This window comes from Lissotriton vulgaris, chromosome 12 (assembly GCF_964263255.1).
Source record: "Lissotriton vulgaris chromosome 12, aLisVul1.2, whole genome shotgun sequence".
NCBI classification, from domain to species: Eukaryota; Metazoa; Chordata; class Amphibia; order Caudata; family Salamandridae; genus Lissotriton; species Lissotriton vulgaris.
This window is the reverse complement of record NC_141700.1, coordinates 731,929,148-731,954,923: the sequence shown is the minus strand read 5'-3', so window position 1 is coordinate 731,954,923 and position 25,776 is coordinate 731,929,148. Positions and strand designations below refer to the sequence as shown.

The window sequence follows — 25,776 nt, the reverse complement described above, 5'->3', positions numbered from 1 at the left end:
TGATTCTGGTTAGCGAAATGTTTTCTTACGATCTGTTTTACACCTTTCAAAGGTCAATTAACCCCTTGTGTGCTCGTGACGGAACCGTTCCATCACGAGCCTCGGGTGCGCTATGCTGGTGACGGAACGGTTCCGTCACGGTCCGCTCGCCGCGCCTGCGCGGCGCGAATTCCGCGCCTGCGTGGCGCGTTCTATTATGCGGGTGGGTCGTGACGGAACCGTTCCGTCACAAGCACAGCCCACCGAGGCTCGTGACGGAGCGGTTCCGTCATGAGCACGGGAGGGCTGCGCCGACCCTCCTCCCCCTTAGCACTGCGGCGGAATAGCCGCCGCAGTGAAGGGGTTAAAATCTTTTATAACACAACTTTTGAGAAACTCTAGTCAAAGACTAAATGCAGGGCCTCGTTTCTCCTGTTTATGCCAGGTGGCACGAGCACCACATTCTAAGCATAAGAAAGTATTCTCTAAGGAAAGGGAAAACCAGGCAGCTACAGCATCTGGTGCAATATCACCATTGAAACATGAATAATGGCAGGCTTGTTTAAAAAATCTATTGTAAATGCAGCAGGATATAGTGTTCATGCAACCCTGCCTCCGACACACCCTCCTCGTCCCTCCGACGGCCTTGTTGCAGGCGCATCTTTTTGCAGAGTTTCTTCTTGTTCCAGCACTCTGGGGAACACAGGAAGCTCTGCCATGCTGCTGCTTGGGTAAGGGCTGACCCAGCGAGCTGTAAGCATGCCGGACCATGACACGGATAAAACTTGGGGCAAAGTTTTCATTAAGTTGCGTCACCCCTGCGGAATGCAAGGGGACGCAAGGGCGACACAACTACTAAGTCAGATTTATAAAGCCGCGCAAGGTTGCCTTGCGCGACACTACTTGGCGTACTAAATCTGGAGTAACGCAACGCAGCACAAATCGCTGCGTTGCGTACTCTGGCCCAGGCAGGCATTGAATGTGTGGAGTGTGGGGGATCCTACACATCCACCCATGGATTTTGACGCATTCCTAGATTTACCATTACTGGTAGACCTGGGCATGTGTCAAAATGCTGTGCATCCCCCGGCGAGGCGTAATGAGAGAAAATATCTTATTTTCTCCTCGTTTTTTCCTCTTTCCATGTGCGCTGCATTCTTCAGCACACATAGACAGGAAAATGCCTCATAGGATTGTTTTTTGTGCAGAAAGGTGCCCCTTCCAGAACGAAACCAATCCTGCTTACAACGCAGGCAGCACATTGCGCGCGTGCAAGGAAAGAAAAGGACAGGTATTCTTTGTATAATGTTAAATACAGCGCATTCCTGGCCTCTCCCTTTCACACAGCGTAGCAAGGTGGTTGCTGCATTTCGTTGCGTGAATTCTTGATAAATTTGCCTCACAGTGTCTCCAGGGGGTTTTATGCGGGGCTCCCTGCCTCGTGTTGGAACGGCATGAGGCTCACAGCTAAAGACAGAGTCCGTGTACAGGAAAAGAACTAATGGAGACCTACAAGAGAAAAACAGCAGCAGGCACTCCACATCCACATTTGAAAAAAGGAACAAAAAAACACGTATGCCTACAAACTGTATTTGCGGTCTCCAACAAACAGGAGATTGGGGTTCGAGCAAGACAGGACAGTGCAGCCATGTTCAAGGCCAACCGCAGCAGTGTAGAGTACTTCACAGCACTGCAGAGTATTTCACAGCAGCGCAGAGTACTTCACAGAACTGCAGAGCACTTCACAGCACAGCAGAGCACTTCACAGCTATGCAGAGTGCAGCACTGCAGAGCACTTCACAGCTGTGCAGAGTACTTCACAGCAGTGAAGAGTATATATATATAAAGTTCTTTATTCGGCTTAATCACAAAGGAAAAACCATAAAAGAGACAGTAAATAGCATACATTACATTTTACATAATTAAAAGAAACATGAAATTTCATACAAAGAGACTAGTAAGTTAAAAGAGAATTAGTTATAAAAAATTCTACAGAAATCTGCTCGAAGTATCCTTAATGAGGGCATTTATAGATTTTTCCTGTGTTTCATGATGCATTTTAAAAAGTTGCTCACAAAATAACAGATATTTTCAGTTTCCAGCATTTGGAGTCTAAGAAGAGCGGGTCTACATTGTCTCAGTCCCCAGTTCCTTAATATTGGTAATAACCAAATTTTTCTATGCGGTTGATGAAATTTGCAAAGCATGGTCACATGTAGATTGGATTGTACTGATAGTCCATCACATGGACAAGGTGGAAGAGTAGCTTTCCAACAGTTTTTCAGTGGGAACGTAACCAATCTAAAAAAAGTGTTTAGCCTAAATCTTGTTATTAACATTCTCTCGTAAGTTGGTATTTGGAGTGTCAGATACGGTTGAATGCCATGGGCTATTTGGACCATGTTAGCATGGACTACCATTATTGACTTAGTCCAGGAACTTAGCACTCCCTCATTCGCGACCGCTATGCACACTCTTGTTAGAATGGGAGCCCAGAGATCTAAATTATTTTTAAAAAAGTCCACTGGGACCCCATCAGGGCCTGGAGCTTTACCCAGTTTGCTTTTCTGCAATGCTTCCAAAAGATCGGGAATGTCGAAGAGAAGCGGGATGGGGTACTGTACTTTTGGAGGAAATGAATCTGTAGGTGAGCTATTTTTAAAAATGTTAGAGAAATGTGTGACCCATGTGTTCTCGTCTATGGCAACTTCTATTCTGGGGGTGCCAGTGTCTGAAAGATATGGAGTTCTGACTGTGCGCCAGAAAAGCTCACTGTTTTTTGAGACAGCACTCTTATGGAGATCGTCCCAAAGTTTCTGCTTTAATTGTGTGATTCTCAGTTTTCATTCTTCTATGTATTGACGCCTTAGGAGTTGGATTTGGGCTGCGTCTCTCGGTTTTTAATGAAGTGCTGATTTTAATTTTGTTAGAGCGGTTGTACAGTTATGGTTAAACCACCTTTGCTTTACTGGGTGCTTTGTTTTGGGTTTTGACAGAAGTAAATCCTTGATGAACTCCAAAATTTGTTTAAAGTTCATTAGGACTTCCTCATGACTAGACGAAAGATCCAAACATTTTAAGATGTTTAGATATGCCTGGATTATCAGTTTTTTTGTAATTTCAGTAGGATTATTTTTTCCCCATTTGATTGTGTAACCATTCTGTTTACCAATCTCTAATTTATTCTGTGCGAGCGTGTTTGCGATATCCGAGTTTAGGGTATTGAGTGCAGACATGTACAGATTAATCCTTAGGGCTGAATGGTCACTAAGTGGATTCCCAATAACCCCAAAATCCTTAGCTATGCCTGTCAGGCCGGACGATAAAAGTATATAGTCGACTGTTGTGTAATGGCCTCTACCCACGTAAGTCGGGCTAAGTAAGTTGGAATCTGCATTTTGATAATTAGCAATTTTCAGGTCCAGGTCCGAGAGGACAGCATTTAGAATGTTCCCCACTTTATTGTGTATGAAGTGTACTTGTGGGGCATCAAATTCGTCCGCCATCCCGCAACAGAGTGGATTAGTCGTTAGACATGGATGGAGGTTGAAATCTCCTCCCCAAATTAAGTGGGTTGCCCCTTTACCAATTCTCCATTGGTAAAATTGTTTTAAACTCTCGTGTAGATAACTGAGGAGATGTATAAATTGGTCTTCCAGAAGGTTATTATATAGGTTGGTCAGGAAGATAGTCTCTTTGTTGGCAAAAGATAAAGAAAGGATCTGATGATTAGAATCCTGAGAGACTGTGGCCACTTTTGTGAGGGTTAGGGTGTTCGCTATGGAAGTTGCTAACCCACCTTTGGGTCTTCCCATCATACTACTTAGTGCTGGAACGAAATAGGTTTTATAGCCTTGCAAGTGTAGTTCTTCTATTGACCATGTCTCCTGGAGACAAATTATTTGGTGGGCATTTAAAAAGTTTTGAGCAGTCCCGTCCTCGATTTTGGAGCGAAGACCTGCTATGTTCCAATAGAGTATGGAAATCGGGGGAGTCACGTCTTTTAATTGTTCTGCTAAGACTACGGCTTCGGCGTTCATGGGTCCCGAGGAGATATTCAAGGTCCCCGGGCTTGAGGGTACGTGCAGATTGTTGGGTACACTATCTTTTGATGGTCAATCGACCATTTCAAGTCCACTATACCTATTAAACAACAGGATGTTATACCATGGGTCCCACCGGGACTGATCTCTAATTACCGGCCTTTGTGTGTAAGGTCTCCTATCTTCCCAGCCTCCCCCCTGATAACGTGGTCCCACTGTGTGCCAGGAGTAATATGGGTCATAGAGTCTAGGGGGACCATGATATCTGGGGTTCGCTAAATCATTCTGTCTGGGGAGTGGAACGGCCCAAGGGGGCTCTTGTTCCTGAGGTCCGTTTATTTGCCTGAAAGGGTAGAAAAAAGAAAGTGACTTAATCTTAATACCTCCGTTTGAAGCGATATCTTCCCAGGAACAGATGTAGTCTGCTATTCGTGGGTCCTCGAAAGTAATCGCTATACAGTCCCCAGGGATTGTTTTTCTAGTATTGCCCACCCATGGAACCCTGGCAACAGATCTAATCCTTCCATGCCAGGTTGATGGGATCGGGCGATTGGTCTGCAGCCAATGCTGTGCCTTATTTTTTAGAGACCAGCCAGGTTCCGAGCTATGATCGATTAGCTCAGGAACGCCGGCCATAACCACCATATACGGTGAGGCCTCAGGTGGAAAATCTGCTGGAAGTCTTGACTGGCCTAAGTTTTTGGCGGTATTTCTCCGGGGCCTGACGGACGGGGGGTTTGAAGCTGGAATCTGAGGGACCGGCGTTTTGATGGATGATTTATTTATGGTTTTGTTGGCGGTTTTATTAATGGTTTTATTAGAAGCCTCAGGCTTTGGAGCCGGTGTAATTGGCGTTCCTGGGGAAATCAATAAGGTAGTGTTTGTTGGATTGTTAGGAATGGTCGGAGTGATTGTTGTATGTGTTGGCTTAGCTGGCTTCGGTATATTGTTAGTGGAGGGGGCACTGGGAATAGTTACTTGAAGAGTCTTCTGTTGGGGATTAGGCAAGTTTGGGTTTACGTTTGTTGTTTTTGTGGAAAGTGGTTTTTTAGTGTTATTTCCCCCTACTTTTTGTGGGCCTAAAAGATGATTGGGTTGTTGAGTTTTTACATGTTTTAAGATCTGTGACTCCAAGTGCGCTAATCGTTGTTCTAGGGGTTGCAATGATTGTTTAAATATATTGGCTATCTTGGTTAATAATAATTCGGGAACCTCCATATCGCATGAACCCTTGTGGGTTTGTGCGATGGTTGGGGGATCCAGAATTACCGGGATAAGTGTTTCATTCTCTGAATGATGGACTAAGACTGGGACTCCTATTTGTTTTTCTCTATCCAGTCGGTCTTGTAGGGCGCTGGATATATGGGTCGGGTTGTTTAGTATTGGGGGATTAGGGGCCACCTTTTTCTTACTTATCGCTCCCTCCCTCCTTCCCCTTTCTATCATGTTTTCTATGGAGGAGATTTGTGGAGAGGTTTGCGGGACTAGGTCCGGTGTTTTTTCTAGGTCAAAACTGAGCTGTGAGTCAGCAAGTTGGGACACTGATAGATCAACTGTGTTAGGTAAGCTGCATCTCTCTCGTGTCGGATTTACCTCAGCATTTGGGACTCCTATAGCTGGTGATCTGGCGTCCGCCAAGTTCCCCAATGAGGATCTTTTGGCGAATGCCAGGTCCAAGGAGACCCTTTCTTCAATTAGTGAAATGCTTTGGTCTATGAACGTATTCGCCTTCGTACTGAAGTCGTCCATAGGACCAAGCAATTTACCCACGCTACCCAGGGCCTTAGTTTTGGTTCCTCTGGTGACAACCATTTTTGTTGCGCTATAAGACTGGTAATGATAATAAGGAAGGGGATACAGCCAAATGGGGATGAAAGAATAGTGGCCCGGTCCAGTCTCTTACGGCCTCAAACGGCCCGCTCTTTGCCCGGTCTCCGCCCCGGGCTCCGACCCGCGCGCGTCCCGCGTTGCGCGTTGCTGGGCTTATTTAAATTCACTTTAGCAGAGGGGAGGCGTGTCACTGGGAGGGGGCGCGGCTCACGCGGGAAGAGGACCCAGCTGTTGGTGGTGAATGCTGGTCCTCGCAGTCCCGGGGCCGGCGCCTCTCGCCTCCTCTGTGGCCACGGAGTTGGTCCTTTCCTCTCTCCTGATTCAGCGGCAGGTAGGGGTCTTGGGAGCTACTCCTGTAGCAAATGGTGGTCCTTACAGCAAAACAACTCCTCAAAGCGAGCGGCTCCCGCGAAGCGGGGGCCGCGAGAGATTTTCAGTGGTTGGCTGGAGGCGTGGCACTGGGAGGGGGCGCGGCTCACGCGGGAAGAGGACCCAGCTGTTGGTGGTGAATGCTGCTCCTCGCAGTCCCGGGGCCGGCGCCTCTCGCCTCCTCTGCGGCCACGGAGTTGGTCCTTTCCTCTCTCCTGATTCAGCGGCAGGTAGGGGTCTTGGGAGCTACTCCTGTAGCAAACGGTGGTCCTTACAGCAAAACAACTCCTCAAAGCGAGCGGCACCCGCAAAGCGGGGGCCGCAAGAGGTTTTCAGTGGTTGGCTGCAAGAGGTTTTCAGTGGTTGGCTGGAGGCGTGGCACTGGGAGGGGGCACGGCTCACGCGGGAAGAGGACCCAGCTGTTGGTGGTGAATGCTACGAGGGCTTGATTGGACTGCAGAGTACTTCCCTGCACTGCAGAGCACTTTTACAGCACTGCAGAGTACTTCACAGCACTGCAGAGTACTTCACAACAGTGCAGAGTACTTAAGAGCACTGTAGAGTACTTCACAGCACATCAGAGTACTCCACAGCACTGCAGAGTGCTTCACAGGAATGCAGAGTACTGCAGAGTACTTCACAGCACTGTAGAGTACTTCACAGTAGTGCAACGTACTTCACAGCACTGCAGAGTGCTTCACATCACTGCAGAGTGCTTCACAGCACTGCAGAGTACTTCACAACAGTGCAGAGTACTTCAGAGCACTGCAGAGTACTTCACAGCACTGTAGAGTACTGCACAGCAGTGCAACATACTTCACAGCACTGCAAAGTGCTTCACAGCACTACAGAGTACTTCACAGTACTGTAGAGTACTTCACAGCAGTGCAACGTACTCCACAGCACTGCAGAGTGCTTCACAGCCCTGCAGAGTGATTCACAGCACTACAGAGTACTTCATAGAACTCCAGAGTGCTTCACAGCCCTGCAGAGTGATTCACAGCACTACAGAGTACTTCATAGAACTCCAGAGTGCTTCACAGCACTGCAGAGTACTTCACAGCACTGCAGAGTACTTCACAGCACTGCAGAGTACTTCACAGCAGTCCAGAGTACTTAAGAGCACTGCAGAGTGCTTCACAGCACATCAGAGTACTCCACAGCACTGCAGAGTGCTTCACAGGACTGCAGAGTACTTCACAGCACTGTAGAGTACTTCACAGTAGTGCAACGTACTTCACAGCACTGCAGAGTGCTTCACATCACTGCAGAGTGCTTCACAGCACTGCAGAGTACTTCACAGCACTGCAGAGTACTGCACAGCACTGCAGAGTACTGCACTGCAGAGTACTTCACAGTAGTCCAGAGTACTTCAGAGCACTGTAGAGTACTTCATAGCACTTCAGAGTACTTCACAGCACTGCAGAATACTTCACAGCAGTGCAACGTACTTCACAGCACTGCAGAGTGCTTCACAGCACTGCAGAGTACTTCATAGCACTGCAGAGTACTGCACAGCACTGCAGAGTACTGCACTGCAGAGTACTTCACAGTAGTCCAGAGTACTTCAGAGCACTGTAGAGTACTTCATAGCACTTCAGAGTACTTCACAGCACTGCAGAATACTTCACAGCAGTGCAACGTACTTCACAGCACTGCAGAGTGCTTCACAGCACTGCAGAGTACTTCATAGCACTGCAGAGTACTGCACAGCACTGCAGAGTACTGCACTGCAGAGTACTTCACAGTAGTCCAGAGTACTTCAGAGCACTGTAGAGTACTTCATAGCACTTCAGAGTACTTCACAGCACTGCAGAATACTTCACAGCACTGCATGCCCTTTTCAAATTTCTTTGCATGTTTCTGATAGTATAAGTGAATGGCATTACATTAAGGTTTTTGTCCTTTGTGGCATGAATGAGATACCACTTGGAGGAACTGCTGGGGGCACTGTGGTGTCAAAACTTTGAGTAAACCTGCCCTAGGCACGAGAAGCCCCCTGGGCTCAGCCTGAGCGGGAGGTAATGCAGGCAAATAGCACAGAGATTACATAAAGCAGGTGGTAGACTTTAGTGCAGGAGTTGACTTTGGGATAAGGACCCTTCAACTGGGGTCTGAATGCAGAAAGAATAAAAAAACACATTCTCTGGGCAAGCTTAAGACCGAGTGAAACGCAGCTCTCCTATACATTGCTGTAGGCATGTTACATTGGAGGTGGTTGCGGGAAACACAGGGGAGCCTGGACGGATCAGAGGGTCAATCTCCACAGCATGGAGGTGAGGTGGAGTCTTCTCCTCTGAGCTCTTCGTGCCAGCTGCGAGGAAAAGGCTTGCTTGTTTTTGCAGTACCAAAGTGCCACCAATCACAGTGCAGGGCAGAGGTCTTCAAACGTTTTGATGCTGGACCCATCTGTCAAGATTTTTTAGGCGTAAGGACCTCCTCCTGACAAAAATTTCTAGAGATTGGTACTCCTCATCATTGACAACTATAAACTACCATAAACACTCACAAGTCCCATAGAAAATCATTTTTACAGTGAGGAAATAATATTAACCCCTTGCATGCTGGTGACGAGCTGAGCTCGTCATGGCCTCCGCGGAACCCCCACCCGGGGATAATTACCCCGCTGTGCTGGGTGTTCCATTGAGCAGGCGTTGCCATGACGAGCTCAGCTCATCACCAGCACACGGCCACCATGCTGCAGCAGCATGCTGTCAGCAGCACCGCGGCGCCGCGCGCGGCCCCCCTCCCCCCGCGCCACGGGGGAATTAGCCCGCGGCGATGGGTTTAAACAGCGTTTATCACACCAAAGGTCAGTGCGGGTGGAAGCATTGGGGGGAGGTTCCTGGGGTTGAGGGGCCAGGAGTACCAGAAGAGGCTGAACATCTCCTATCCTTCCATTGCACACCTCAGAAAATAAGGCACAACCAGTGCTCAACTTGTAAAAGAATGAATGTCGGCGCACAGAGCTCTGCTCAGAAACGCGCGGCTGGTGCAATTGAATGTTGGGATGCCGAATGCCAGTGCTGCGTAGTCCTAAATACACCTTAAGCGTCTTTTATCCACTTCCAGACACTTTCCTTCCCCTATATCTCTCTCTCTTGCAGGCTCCTGCTTTCTCCCTTTGTGGCAGTTTTTCAGTCTTTCTCTTCCGTTTTTGTGTGTTTTCCGCTCTCTTGTCCCCTCTTAACCCCTTCCCCTTGCCGTCGGCCGTTGGCCGTCGCGAGCACTCCCTCCCCAGTGCTGCGCACGACCAACGGCCGACGCAGCCCCGCCCACCCTCTAGAACGCCTGCACGGCAGCGGAAAAAAAAGCTGCGGTTAAGGCGTTAAATGTCTGGTGCAGGACGCCCCTTAACCTACTCTAAATGTCCCTACTTGATAGCCCATGTGCTCCAGTGACTGTTAAACCAAAGGAACTCTTCCACCTTACTAGATTAAGACTCAATAAAAGAAAGTAATTTTTCATTTTTTGAAAGAGTTTTATGTAGCGCGTACTAGATGCGAGACATCGGGTATCAGAGTGCAGAGGCACATTCAATTTTTTTAGGCACGGGGAGATTAAGTGGTTTTCCCTAAATCACAGGATGCTCAATGGTTCCTTTTTCACGGTGCGGCAATGTCGAGGGCTGTGTGCCATTTCCAATTTCGGCATCTTCCCGTTTATTAAACTGAAGCACACATTGTAGGCACACTACCCTTTTCATTCTGGCGGAGCCTCCCACACAGAGAATACCCGCACCTATGGATCGCCACTATGTCCAGGCGAAATTTTTATTACGCCAGAATGATTAGAGTAGTTTTAGTAATATTGCGTTACTCTTGTGATGCGAAATTACTGAAAATTACGCAATTACGCCCACCTGCAAATTTTGGGACAATAATGCCTACTACAAGAGCACAAGAACAGAGTGTGAGCACCTGCTGCTGTTTGTGTTGCATTTATCTATTTTCTTCACTCAAAATGCATCCTCATGTCCATTTTGAGTGCAAGGGTGCATTCCACACTAAGAAAATAGCACTAAATGCAGGGTTACTAATCATGTAGTTGCTCGTAATCCTACATAATTATGATGTAATTTTGCATAATTACGCTACAGCAAATTGTATGAGTTACACCCACTTTATGCCACCTCTCAACTAAGGTGAAACATATCTAACCCCTATGGCTCAAACTCTTCTTCTCATGACCCTTCCTCTGATGCAAATAGACATAATTGGAACAATGGCCTACATCTCCAAATAACAGATGAGCAATGGCAACTCTGATGTCCCCGATGCGGAAGATCTCGGTAAACAGACACTGTTTGTTAAATTTTTAATATGTTCATAGGATGTACTACAGCCCGGAGCGGCTTCGTAAATGCAGGCTGATAGAAAAAGAAGTTGTAAATGCTGCAGTCACCCTGTGGCTGAATGTTGGCAAATGTATGGGCATGTCCGCAATCCTTAGCTTTCGGTGAGATATGTTCATCATACTGAGGAGGAAGATAGACAACCCATTGGCTCACTCCCCAATGATGGCCATGGTAGGAAACGTCAAGGAAGTATTGCCAAGGGTACGATCGCTCACTACTATGGAGCTCCTACTAGTGAAAAGAGTGTTATGTAAGGTGGATTTGCAGAGAGCTGTAAATTACACAGACAGCACCACCATGTGGCCGACTGTCATATTGCTGGTGTTCACAATTATGTGCTGTGCCAAGCACCGGAAACCACCGTCTCAAATTAAGCACTGGCTCCTTGGCATCAATGAGGGTATCCAGGCACTGAAGAGAAGATGACAACGTGTTGGGGAAAATGGCCTCCGCCAACTATGGTACAGTAGTTCCTGGTGATGATATATGGTAAAGATGCCAGTGATGAGTATGTGTGGCTTATGCCAAACACTGCTTGTCCTAGGAACATATGGTTACTCCTTAGACATTACTTGCTACAAGTTGGGATTGAGAATCTGGACTCTATAACGCGATAGGTGAGAGTACGCTTGGGTACTGAGAGAGGGAGGGACAACGGTAGTGAATACCTTTCAGCTATTGGTGAATTGAGACTTCACTATTTGGCTGGCTGGGACAGTGTTTGCATCTGCTGGCCCTGCTTAAATTACTGTTTTAAAGACATTGATCATGTCTACAAGGGTTGGCTGGGCCTAGAAGGATGCGGACTAATAATGAGACGATAAATACACATTATGGAAGTGGGGTCTACAACATGATTTGTCACTTGTGGAATATTTTACAAATTATACAAGTCACATTATGAGAATATACTTGTGTGACTAACTGGCTTGAAGAATGTAATTTTGTGAAATATAAAATAAATAATGAAAAATAAGCCTTTTTCAGACTTAACTGTTCATATTACAAGGCAATCACATACCAATTTTGGTTTCTGTAAGGTTAAAAAAGTGTCAACAAATTCTTAAGAACCAGGAAACAAAATCCACGAACATTGAGAAGATAAAGTGTATTGCATAGAAGTACAAACTTTCATTCTGCAATTAATTCCTCCTAGGCAGGATACAAGGCAATATGTGAAAACATAAGCAACATAAACATATTTTTCAAAAACAAACTCCAAAACAGACTAGCAACATTTCAACGTTTCATAATATAATTTACAAAATATTCAGCTACATTAATATGTAGATTCATTGGAACCAATTAACCATAACATGAGCATACAGTGGAGTTTATTTATTTGCAAAGATCGACTTAATCAGAACTAATGGATTTACTTTTTTGTCTACTTTAAAAAAGGACTTTGGAATAATATTGCAGTGCCCTCATGGTTGCATCATATCGTTTCCACTTTGCTATTTAAACCTATAATGCATATTACAGGGCTCCTCTGTTTTGTCTTGCATTGGCATATTCAGTATCAAGACACTAGCAGAGTTCTCAGAATGTACATCTGTTCTCTTCTCTAACATGCAGAGATACCCCAACATAGGGACATCAAACAAGACCACACAGCAAAACTCTAAACTCACACCATGGTATCCCAGTAGAAGCAACCACAGGCCTTGATTTGCACCATGCACTTCTCTTCGAGGGCTGAGAAATCCTGAGATCAATACAAACGCACCTGTAAAATTCCACAATTGCCTAAAAAAAGTTATGGTGGAAGAATCATGGGGCACATGCATCAACCTATTTAGGAAGTGCAAACGGTGCGAATCGTTAAATTCGGCCGTTTGCGCTTCCTAAATACGTTTTTGGGATGCATGAAACAATTTTTCAAAATTCGCTTTTTTTTTTTGCATTTCCTAAAAATGAGATTGCATTTAAGGAATCGCATTTGTGCGATTCCTGAAATGCAATGAATCATTTTTAAAAAAAATGCGAATTTTGAAATAGGAAGTGCAAATTAACACGAGGTTGACCCTCGTGTTAATTTGCGAAATTGTTTCAAAAAGCACAAAAATGCATTTTGAAAAGTGTCATGTTACAGACACACATGTCCTTAGGACATGTGTGTGTGAAACATACACTTTAAAATACATTTCAGGGGTGCAGGGGGGGTCCTTTGGACCCCCCTCTGCACCCTTGCAATGCATCAACAAATTGCGATTTCCTAAAAAAAGAAATGCAAAACAGCATTGATTCCTATGGGCATCAATGTAATGCCATTCCTTAATTGCCATTCGCAATTAAGGAATCGCAAATTCCGAAATTTAAGAAATCCTAAATTTTTTTAGTATTTCTTGATGCATAGGATTTTGCAATTCCTAAATAGCGATGCCTTAATTTTCGCTATTTAGGAAATGCAAAATCCTACAATGATGCATGTGCCCCCTTGTGTCCTAAATGTTGTCTTATGAAAATATTGTGCCCTAACAATTGTTTACAAAAATATCGCTAAAATTAGAATTAAGAATAGAAATTACAAGCAAATTAGATATTTTTGTGAAACACATATAGGTCACACAATAGAATTCTTTCTTAATAATCTGATATATAGTCGAAAAATAACATTATAGGTTTGTGGCATTTCTGCGCTTCACTCTATTGAAATAACCCCATTGACCACTGTGTATTTTTCTGTTGTGTTCCTTGCAGGGAGATAACTAAACTCATCAGAGACAACCCTGAGGGAGAGAGGAGAGACGCCTCGACATTAGAAGATCACAATATTCCGCCATCTTGGATTCTAGACCCGCTCACCCTCACTCCATCCTTGTGCGAGTTTTGTTTACCTGCCTCTACGGATACTCCATTCAGATCACATTATCTTTCCTCCTCATGGCAACAGGAATTGCAAAGAGACTGTATGAGAAAGGGCTAACAAGTGTGTCTGGCCCACACCCACAGCCCCCCACTCATGCTCACAGGGCATTAAAACATAAGGGTGGGGCGTGTCTTCTCCGCCTTTTCAAAAACACTTCTATTAGTCTTTGGTTTGCTCGCGCCGCACGCCTTTTAATACAGACTCGATATACAACCTCTCGAGTATCGCGCCTTTTGTTTTTACCGTATACCACTTTCGCCCACCACCTAAGAGTAGCATCTGAGGGACATAATTCTTTTCACCTGTCAATCAATTTGCATATCTTGATTGATTTACCTCAGTTTGTAGCACCCTCTCGGTGTGCAGACTGTGTGCTGAGTCTATTGCACACTGAGCACCTTGCCCTTACTCACAAAGGGCACCCCCACCCCATGCACAACCACAGAGAGCCCAACACTTCTAGGAAAAACACCCATTTGTAAGCGCAAAGGATGCATTAATGCTCAAGCCGAAAGTGTGACCCTTGCTCAAATGACTGGTCAACTCATGCTCAAGGCCATCCCGGCTCATACACAAAGGGTAACCGATACTCAGCCACAAGGAGCCCAACACTTTCACTCATAGTACTCCATGCATAACCAAGAATCAAAAAGGCCAACCCATGCTCAAGTACATGAGGCAACCCATGCTCAAGTACATGAGGCAACCCAGGCTCAAGTACATGAGGCAACCCAGGCTCAAGCGCACGGGGAACCTCATACTCACAAATATGGAGCCACCCCTGCTCAATACATAGGGCAAGCCAAGATGCCATGCTCACATTCACGGGGCAGCCCGTACTCAGAGCCTAGGGAAAGTTATGCTAAAAAATGCACGCAACCAATGCTCAGGACATTCCTAACGCAAGCACAGATGACACCTAGAGTACAGATAGGGCAGACTGTACTCATATACACAGAGCATCTAATGCTCAATAGGTGAAGCCTCTGTGCAAGCAAGAAATCACATAATGCTCAAACTGAACACCCCATGCTCAAACACTCAAACATCTTAGGCTCAATCTGTGCAACCCCTGTGCAAGCACAAAGATCACATCATGTTCAAACAGAATACTCCATGCTCTAAAACACAGGGCATCTAAGGTCAATTAGTGCAACCCCTGTGCAAGCACAAAGATCACATAATGTCTAAACAGAAAGAACACCGCTTGCTCAAATACACAGGGCATCTAAGGTTCAATCAGTGCAACCCCTGTACATGCACAATTAAGATCACATAATGTTCAAACAGAATACTCCATGCCCTAAAACACAGGGTATCTAAGGCCAATCAGGGCAACCCCTGTGCAAGCACAAAGATCACATACTTTTCAAACAGAAAGAACACCCCTTGCTTAAACACACATGGCATCTAAGGTTCAATCAGTGCAACCTCTGTGCAAGCACAAAGATCACATAATGTTCAAACAGACAGAACAACCCTTACTCAAACACAGGGCATCTAAAGCGCAACCAGTGCAATCCCTGTGCAAGACCAAAGAACACATAATGTTCAAACAGACAGAACACCCCATGCTCAAACACACAGGGAATCTAAGGCTCAAACAGTGCAACCCCTGTGCAAGAACACATCATTTTCAAACAGAAAGAACACCTCATATTCAACATATTCAAACACACAGGACAGCTAAGGCTCAATCATTGCAACCCCTGTGCAAGCACCAGGGTCAGAAGAAACCCTGTTGTTACTCCACAAGGACACAGGACAACATGTGTCAAACAGATATAGGACACAGAATTTGTATTCACACAGAGTACCACATGCTCAACAGGCACTCTAAGTCATTCTTAGCCTGTGGCGATCACTAGTCCTAGATGCTCAGACATATATTCTGCGCGCCTGGTGGGCTGTACAAGTTCCTATAATGGAAACACACTTTTAACGAGTAAGTCTTCGCCAGGGCATGGATCATGCTTTCTGTCGGTGACCTAGGGCCAGAATACAGCCCATTGCTTTTAAGGATGGTGACGGCTCAAAGATTCAGCCCTAGCTCCCCAAAAGAGGAGTGAAGGACATGTTTATTAAGCATCATGACTTGTTCACTGTATTGATCTGAAATGTTTTCTAACTCAGAAAACAGTAAAAACTCTTTAGGAAATGGGTGATGTATTTATCTGTGCCAAAATGAGGTGGGTACCTGCCCTTAAAAAACATCCCCGGCTGGGACTTCTGTAAACTGGTTCAGTGGTGGTGGTGGTGAGGTGTCACCCCCACATTGGTGCATGGTAAGAAATCCCTAATCTTTACATAGGCTGGCCCATCCCTCCCGAAGCCCTTGTTCCAGTATCCCATGAGCAGGATGAAGGCACCCTTGGAGGTACAAGAAGGATGATCATCTGGACCACTCACGAGGGGCATTGACAGCCTAAAGATGCTGGAGGCAGACCATCAAGAGATGACCAGAAGAGTGTCAAGGGCATTCGCTAGAAGACATTGCGAAATATTGCCCAATGGAGATATACTCACAATATCCTGGGTCCAATCTTTGTACATAAATATATTTATGATTCTTTACTTATGTGACCCAGGCAGTTCAAGAAAGAAATAAATGTGTTGAGAAAAGAAGAGTGTCCTGGTCGTCTTCAAGGGAGAAAGTATTTAAAAGGACACACTGTGATTAATGGGGAACACCGCAGGGTCTGATAGTTTCCATAAGCCTTGGACACATTGGTTTACATATTTCAAAGTGGAAGATATTAATGGATTCATCCTGTAATTTCAAATGCACACAGAATAAAATGCAGCTTGCTTGATTGTGATGCGGAATTGGTAGATGAAAAGTTATTGCTAAACATCCAGCTGCCCTAAACACAGTCCACTGCAATGTTTGGGGGCTAGGGCGCAAATAGAGAGAGCAAGGTAAGAAGACTCATATCAAATAAGGAGAGAGAGTGTAGTCAACGTGAACTAGTTTGGATCCGTTGGCCATGTGTATTCAAAAGCAGCCCATGTTCAGGGGCATCTCTTAGCCAGTGAGATTCGGGGGAGTGAATCTCAAATTTACCAACTATCAAAGTGGTGGGCGGCTGGGTGGATGGAGGAGTTATGTTATGTTATGTTATAAAGGCTTTAGTAGCGCGCTCTATTACTAAAGATAGTATCCTGGCGCAGGAAGGTGAGAGCGAAGCATAGGGTTCTTGGGGGGACAGAGGAGAGGTGGATTACAGAATGATGTTAAACAGGTGGGTTTTCAGTCCATTCTTGAAGGCCATGATGGTAGGAGTGAGATAACAAAGAGAAAAGGCACCCTTGAGAGCTAGATATACTTTTTTTAGTCATCCACATGGCTCTTTATGTAATAGACATTTTTTGGGAAAAGTGTGCTGTGAAATGAATTGCTAAGCCCCAAGTTTGTATCAGAGTTCCTTGGTGGGATGACCCAAACCTGCCTGAAGAGGCCAGTCTCTTTTACTGCCCGACTTTCAATGGAAGCCTTTAGCTCCCAGTCTAGCTCTGCAATATGACGCATATAAATGCCATGGGCTGTATAACATGTAGGGTGTAGGGACAGTTCGCCATATTTCAGATGATGTGCTGGCCCAATACAGCCGTGAACCCATGCATTACTTTGATACAATGCATGAATGAAAGCCAGGGTGGCTGTTTGAAGTAGCTGCTCCATCTTTCACCAGACAGGTTGCAGCCCTTCCTGCTTTACAAAGAGTGTCAGAGATCCCCCTGCAAGTGGGAGCAATAAGTTACTGTCCCCACCCTCAAGAAATCCTTTCCTCCATTTGTGGGGGTGCTCTTTGCACCTCCTGATAGCCTTATTCGCCTCTGTGCTCAATCAGGGGCGTTTAAAGTGCGCTACTCACCTGTGAGGGTCTCAAGGCGCTAGGGGTGGGGGGAAGCTCCGTGTCAGCCGAAAAGCCAGGTGAAGGTGTGCAGGGTAGGGGAGCGTCTGATGTTGACAGGGAGCTGATTCCAGGCCTTGGCTGGGACGTAGGAGAAGGCTCTTCCACCTGCTCTGGTTCTGATGATGCGCAGGGTCTCTACCAGGGTGAGGTCAGTGGAGCGAAGGTTTCTTTTATGTACGTGGAAAGAGATTCTTTTGTTGAAGTATTTAGGTCTGATGTTGTGGAGGGATTTTTTGGCTTGCATCCTTAATACATCGTTGACACTGAAGCAAGTAAAGTATTCCCCTCATTTGCATGTGGCAAATGAGAGGCACCCCTTTAGAATCACAACAAAACACATTAACACCTTCGCTGCGGCGGCTATTCCGCCGCAGCGCTAAAGGTCGCGGGGGCGCGCGGCTCACCTGCGTGGGTGACAGAACTGTTCCGTCATGGCTCGCGGGTGAGCTGTGCTTGTGAAGGAACGGTTCCGTGACGGCCCCGCCCGCTTAATGAAACGTGCAGCGCATACGCGAAATCAGTGCCGCCCAGGCGCGGCGAGCGGGCTGTGACGGAACCGTTCCGTCATGAGCACAGCCCACCCGAGGGGCATGACGGAACGGTTCCGTCAATAGCGCCGAAAGGGTTAAGTACCAGCATGATCTGCATTACAGAAGGGGCCAGCCAAATACATGTGGTCCCTTTTGTAATACCAAAGTGCACAGGAGGCACAGAAAGCGGGAGCACAAACTCGTGCTTAGACTCCAGGGCACCAGCTTGGTCATCAGGATCAATACAATCAGCTAGTTAATATGACTCCTTTGCTTCTCATTGACTCAGTGGAGAGGAATGAATGAGTGAATGATGATATTAGAGCTCCGTCTGATTTAAACGAGCCAGTCATCTCATTGATATTCGGGAGGCAGATGCTTCTGTGATAAAAAGCACTTAAGTGGCGAAAGCGCACCAATCCTCAGGACAGCGTCTGCCGCCAGATTAAAGTACATTTATGTGTCTGCAGCTTTAGGAAATATTAACCCCTTTGTTGCGCTTGTCAGCCAACGGCTGTTTCAACCACTACCTCGGTAGTGCTGCGCTCATCCGTTGGCCGACATGGCCGCGCCCACTCTTTTATACCGCCGCACTGCGGCGGAATTCATGCCACGGTTAAGCGGTTAATAAATAAACATAAGTTAATGTGAAACTATCTTGCGCTGTAGCCAAATACAATGTATTTTGGAAAAGGGGGTGGTGATGGACAGAGTTTCTGAATGATGCAGAATACTCTTACCCAGTCAAGAGATCAGGGCTTGATCCATCACCGTTTTTTAGCTCACTGCACCATCCCAGCTCAGAACCCGGCTACATGCAAATTAGTCTGTTCCTGTCCCAGTGCATAATGGGAACAGGGCAAACCAAACTACCAAGCCAATTCTTATACTGGGAAGGAAACAAGCTTCCGGGGACCGGTTTCTGGCATTTCAGCTGTCGTCGGCCCGGCTTGCTTGAATCCTGATGGTGCAATGAGCAAGGGACTCACGTCTGAGTATACCCTCCCACACATAGTGTGGACAAAATCGATTTTGGAAAAGGGGGTGGTGATGGACAGAGTTTCTGAATGATGCAGAATACTCTTACCCAATCAAGAGATCAGGGCTTGATCCATCACCGTTTTTTAGCTCACTGCACCATCCCAGCTCAGAACCCGGCTACATGCAAATTAGTCTGTTCCTGTCCCAGTGCATGATGGGAACAGGGCAAACCAAACTACCAAGCCAATTCTTATACTGGGAAGGAAACAAGCTTCCTGGACCGGTTTCTGACATTTCAGCCGTCGTCGGCCCGGCTTGCTTGAATCCTGATGGTGCAATGAGCAAGGGACTCACGTCTGAGTATACCCTCCCACACATAGTGTGGACAAAAGAGTTTCTGAATGATGCAGAATACTCTTACCCAGTCAAGAGATCAGGGCTTGATCCATCACCGTTTTTTAGCTCACTGCGCCATCCCAGCTCAGAACCCGGCTACATGCAAATTAGTCTGTTCCTGTCCCAGTGCATGATGGGAACAGGGCAAACCAAACTACCAAGCCAATTCTTATACTGGGAAGGAAACAAGCTTCCGGGGACCGGTTTCTGGCATTTCAGCCGTCGTCGGCCCGGCTTGCTTGAATCCTGATGGTGCAATGAGCAAGGGACTCACGTCTGAGTATACCCTCCCACACATAGTGTGGACAAAATCGATTTTGGAAAAGGGGGTGGTGATGGACTGAGTTTCTGAATGATGCAGAATACTCTTACCCAGTCAAGAGATCAGGGCTTGATCCATCACCGTTTTTTAGCTCACTGCACCATCCCAGCTCAGAACCCGGCTAAATGCAAATTAGTCTGTTCCTGTCCCAGTGCATGATGGGAACAGGGCAAACCAAACTACCAAGCCAATTCTTATACTGGGAAGGAAACAAGCTTCCGGGGACCGGTTTCTGGCATTTCAGCCGTCGTCGGCCCGGCTTGCTTGAATCCTGATGGTGCAATGAGCAAGGGACTCACGTCTGAGTATACCCTCCCACACATAGTGTAGACAAAATCGATTTTGGAAAAGGGGGTGGTGATGGACAGAGTTTCTGAATGATGCAGAATACTCTTACCCAGTCAAGAGATCAGGGCTTGATCCATCACCGTTTTTTAGCTCACTGCACCATCCCAGCTCAGAACCCGGCTACATGCAAATTAGTCTGTTCCTGTCCCAGTGCATGATGGGAACAGGGCAAACCAAACTACCAAGGCAATTCTTATACTGGGAAGGAAACAAGCTTTCGGGGACCGGTTTCTGGCATTTCAGCCGTCGTCGGCCCGGCTTGCTTGAATCCTGATGGTGCAATGAGCAAGGGACTCACGTCTGAGTATACCCTCCCACACATAGTGTGGACAAAATCGATTTTGGAAAAGGGGGTGGTGATGGACAGAGTTTCTGAATGATGCAGAATACTCTTACCCAGTCAAGAGATCAGGGCTTGATCATCACCGTTTTTTAGCTCACTGCACCATCCCAGCTCAGAACCCGGCTACATGCAAAATAGTCTGTTCCTGTCCCAGTGCATGATGGGAACAGGGCAAACCAAACTACCAAGCCAATTCTTATACTGGGAAGGAAAAAAGCTTCCGGGGACCGGTTTCTGGCATTTCAGCCGTCGTCGGCCCGGCTTGCTTGAATCCTGATGGTGCAATGAGCAAGGGACTCACGTCTGAGTATACCCTCCCACGCATAGTGTGGACAAAATCGATTTTGGAAAAGGGGGTGGTGATGGACAGAGTTTCTGAATGATGCAGAATACTCTTACCCAGTCAAGAGATCAGGGATTGATCCATTACCGTTTTTTAGCTCACTGCACCATCCCAGCTCAGAACCCGGCTACATGCAAATTAGTCTGTTCCTGTCCCAGTGCATGATGGGAACAGGGCAAACCAAACTACCAAGCCAATTCTTATACTGGGAAGGAAACAAGCTTCCGGGGACCGGTTTCTGGCATTTCAGCCGTCGTCGGCCCGGCTCGCTTGAATCCTGATGGTGCAATGAGCAAGGGACTCACGTCTGAGTATACCCTCCCACACATAGTGTGGACAAAATCGATTTTGGAAAAGGGGGTGGTGATGGACAGAGTTTCTGAATGATGCAGAATACTCTTACCCAGTCAAGAGATCAGGGCTTGATCCATCACTGTTTTTTAGCTCACTGCACCATCCCAGCTCAGAACCCGGCTACATGCAAATTAGTCTGTTCCTGTCCCAGTGCATGATGGGAACAGGTCAAACCAAACTACCAAGCCAATTCTTATACTGGGAAGGAAACAAGCTTTCAGGGACCGGTTTCTGGCATTTCAGCTGTCGTCGGCCCGGCTCGCTTGAATCCTGATGGTGCAATGAGCAAGGGACTCACGTCTGAGTATACCCTCCCACACATAGTGTGGACAAAATCGATTTTGGAAAAGGGGGTGGTGATGGACAGAGTTTCTGAATGATGCAGAATACTCTTACCCAGTCAAGAGATCAGGGCTTGATCCATCACCGTTTTTTAGCTCACTGCACCATCCCAGCTCAGAACCCGGCTACATGCATATTAGTCTGTTCCTGTCCCAGTGCATTATGGGAACAGGGCAAACCAAACAACCAAACTACCAAGCCAATTCTTATACTGGGAAGGAAACAAGCTTCCGGGGACCGGTTTCTGGCATTTCAGCCGTCGTCGGCCCGGCTTGCTTGAATCCTGTTGGTGCAATGAGCAAGGGACTTACGTCTGAGTATACCCTCCCACACATAGTGTGGACAAAATCGATTTTGGAAAAGGGGGTGGTGATGAACAGAGTTTCTGAATGATGCAGAATACTCTTACCCAGTCAAGAGATCAGGGCTTGATCCATCACCGTTTTTTAGCTCACTGCACCATCCCAGCTCAGAACCCGGCTGCATGCAAATTAGCCTGTTCCTGTCCCAGTGCATGATGGGAACAGGGTAAACCAAACTACCAAGCCAATTCTTATACTGGGAAGGAAACAAGCTTCCGGGGACCGGTTTCTGGCATTTCAGCCGTCGTCGGCCTGGCTTGCTTGAATCCTGATGGTGCAATGAGCAAGGGACTCACGTCTGAGTATACCCTCCCACACATAGTGCGGACAAAATCGATTTTGGAAAAGGGGGTGGTGATGGACAGAGTTTCTCTGATCTCACTAAAGGCACTCCAGAGCCACACACATTCAATGTGAATCATGAATACCCAAGGGGAAGGAGAATGGGATAAGAGACAAAAAATAACTATTGCAATGCTTTCTTCACATCAGACTGATTTCGGTATGGTCAACTTCCGTATTCTGGTGCACAAAAGAAAATGTAACCCATCAGCTTTCTTTTGATTGTTATCAAAGGCTAGACTCTAATATCTAATTGGGTCTGGTGGCTTGGTGGACTAATGCGTCCACTGTAGGGGCCTGTGTTCAACCTCATGGTCACAGGTTTAAATCCTGCCGGGTCAACTCAGCCTTTCATCCTTTTGAGGTCAATAAAAGGAGTACCGTTGGGTAACAATAAACATCTGGTATTCAGCACCATGACACCCTTGGGTGAAGATGGGCTTTGCAAATACACATTATGTTAATATCACTTTGTTTTAAAGAAAATTAATATGTGGTTTAAAAAGACTTCTTTCCCAGCACTCTCCTTGAATTTCTTTTGACATATGAGTGTATCTATCGACTAAAAATATCACTCTGTTTACTCTTTATGCTAGCATCTTATATAGAGAGAATAATACAAATGTATGTTAAAGAACTCACCCTATTTCTAACATTCCCTAGAAAAATAAATTAAATGTCACAGTATCATAGGTGAGTTAACAATTTAGGAAAAAGGGGACCCCTATATCAAAGTATACACTTGCTATGCATAGGGAAAGTTAATATATTGGGAACAGTCTATAGCTAAGTGGACAAGCTGAAGGTACAAAGTAACATATCTGGAAATTCGATTAAATAAAGGTAAGCAATTAGTGTTGCCCAACAATACACAAACTAAGAACCCATGTGATAATTCAGTTATTCATTTTATTATTCATATATATATTTGATAGTTTATTTTTTGAAAAAACTTTCTTATTTCATTTTCATTTTGTCTCCTTTTTTGTGATGAAGATGATTACAATTCATGTACAAAAATTATTAAAAATACAATACAGACAAACTAGAAGCAGTAGATATGGCAGATGATGGAGGCAATGCGGTATCAACTACGCGCGTTTCGGCTTGGCAGCCTTCCTCAGGTGACCGTCTATTGCACTAGAATATTAAAAACAATATAAGTGAAAATATTATAAAACAATTTATGTACAGTGGGCACAAAGACAATATATCATATACAATTAGAAGTACTGCATGTTAATTTTGTCCTTAGTGTATATTTGTCGCCTATATCACATTGCATTCTATTAATTCTTAATTGGCATAAAGACAACACTGAGCACAATAGGACTGAATTGTATATACATTTTTTCAGACAGGCGATGCATTGAAATTCGTCTTTGGTAAATATTATGTACAGAAAGTGATTGCAGAATTCTCATGAAAAGGAATAAGTTTCTTGATGATCATTACAAATTATTCGATTTAACGAAAACCTTTTATGCACATATGATGAATTTAAAATTCGATTATTATGATGGAATTTTCAAAGTGGTGCTCGATTTTATACATAGGAAAATAAACCATCTGGCAGAATTGATGTCAAACCGACAGTTCAGTGGTTCATACTAATCACACTGCAATACATGGAAGAGTGCAGGAAAAATTATACTTACAAAAAGGGGAGATTATCCAAACCATATAGATGAGAAGAAAAAGTGCGAATAGATGTCGCCGAGATGGAACGTATACTTCCTTGATAATACTAAAAGAAATAAAGCCATACATGGTACTTGTTCTCGGTGGTGCGGTCAAAGAAAAAAAGCATATTATTATCATATGCTAGAGGGGCCATTTAAAAGGGTGACGTATTTCTGGTGGTATAAAGCTACAAATTTCCACATTCTGGAATGTGTAATATCTATATTCGATTGATGCGATATCCAAAAAAGTGTCAAGGATGTAAATGAGGACCCCGGCATTAGTACAATATGCATGGTCCCAATAAGGTTTCCCATCTTCAAAACTTACCAAGTTATGAATCGAGATATACACGGTGGTTAATGCCTTAACATCCAGTGCTGTAAAGGGTGATTCCTAAGTAATAAAAGGAATGAGAGTTGATATAAAAGGAATGTGCCAAAATAGGTAGGCGTAATTTACTCCAGATAATGAATGATGGTATATACCTCACAAAGGGCAGCGTGTTTCTAGAGATAGGTTGACCCACATGGTTAAGTTAAGTGAAGGTTGACGACGGTGGAGGAAATATTCTTCTACTATGGAGAGAGAAAAGAGTACTGCCATGATCAAGAGATCGTAATCGATCAACAGATAGTAAAACACATGATGGAAAGTGTGTATGGCAATACCTAATTCTGATGGTTAGCGAGATGTCGAGAGCCGGAAGTTCGATAATAATAGGTGAATGGTGACTTCTAATGGAAAGCGAACCAATAACTACTGTTAAGCAGTGTAAGGCTAAAGGCATAAATAACCGATTGAAGCAAAATAGAAGACATGAATATTCAGTTTCAATGAACAACACTCACGGGTATAGGACTCTACGGGAGAAAGGAAGTCCGAACATAATCAGCTTTAGATGCAAGATTCAAAGCACATTCAAACCGCGTATGGACAATAGAGTCTTATCGTATTGCAGGGTACTAACAAGCCCAAAAAATACAAAGAAGGTGCGACGTAACTTACCCTAAATGGAAAAGATGATTTCGGGATACGGCTCTCGTAAGACACACTGCGAAAGGGCTTAAGTGAATGGCTGGATACGTCAAGTCAAGTCAAAAGCACTTTATTCGATTAAATAAAAATCATAAAAGTATACTATACAAAAACATAAAAACATCATCATACAAAAACATATATTTTTTTTTTCAATAAGATTTTATTGAGAAAAAATGATCCAAGTAATAAAAACCAAGTACAATAGAGGTGATACATTCTGACATAAGTGAAAAGGAGAAGCATATACATCACTTAAGAAGTAAATAAAATAGATGTAAATAAGATTTAAAAAAAGACAATCAATGCGAAGTTGAGAATATGAACCAATATAGACTGTCAGTAAACGAAAGCAAAACGTATCACTCTCTAAATTGAGGATGGGGACAAGGGAGGAGGTAGAAGAAAAGAAAGAAAAAAGGAAAGAATGGAGAGAACACAGCAGAAAGAGAGAACGGGATGAGAGGACAGGAAAGCTGAAAGAAGAGAAAAAAGAAGGATTCCCACATGAGCAACCCAATGCACTACAAAGAACAAGCAACAATTAGACAGACGAATCAACAGGGAATTGAGGTACTAACCCTTTCGAGGAGAGTTCCATATAGTCATCCAAGGCTTTCCAAACCCCTTTAGAGATGGAAGGCGACAGGTGTGCTAGATCTACTGAGGTGTGGGCACTGCGTAGGAAGGATACCCACGCCCACCACGTATGGTAAGAGACAGACGAAAAGGATTTCCATTCCATAAGAATGATTTTAACCGCTACAGTTAAGAGAAGATCTAACAGTTGTAATTCTATCGGCTCTAAAGGAAGAGGAGTAGGAGCAGCCAAGGGGCCTAGCAGGACTATAGGAAAGGAAAGTTGGAGTTCAATATTAAAAATAAGGGATAAATGTTGCTGAATAAGGTCCCAAAAAGGTTTAAGCAAGGAACAATGATAAAACATATGTGGAGAATCACCAGTCACCAAGCCGCAACTCCAGCAAAGGTCGTCGTCTTTAAGGTGGAGCGAATGAAGACGCGCA

At 45.1% G+C, this 25,776-nt stretch overlaps 1 protein-coding gene across 1 annotated transcript in view; it reads left to right on the top strand.

Annotated features, from left to right (window-relative positions):
• Positions 1–16,072, top strand: part of LOC147678419 (transmembrane 4 L6 family member 5-like) — a 47,280-nt gene extending 31,208 nt beyond the window's left edge. Inside the window, exon 5 of the mRNA XM_086946011.1 lies at positions 13,282–16,072. Within this exon, the coding sequence (XP_086802137.1) occupies positions 13,282–13,293 (12 nt within the window). The 3' untranslated portion in view covers positions 13,294–16,072. The remainder of the gene's footprint in view (positions 1–13,281) is intronic.
• The last annotated feature ends 9,704 nt before the right edge of the window (positions 16,073–25,776 follow it).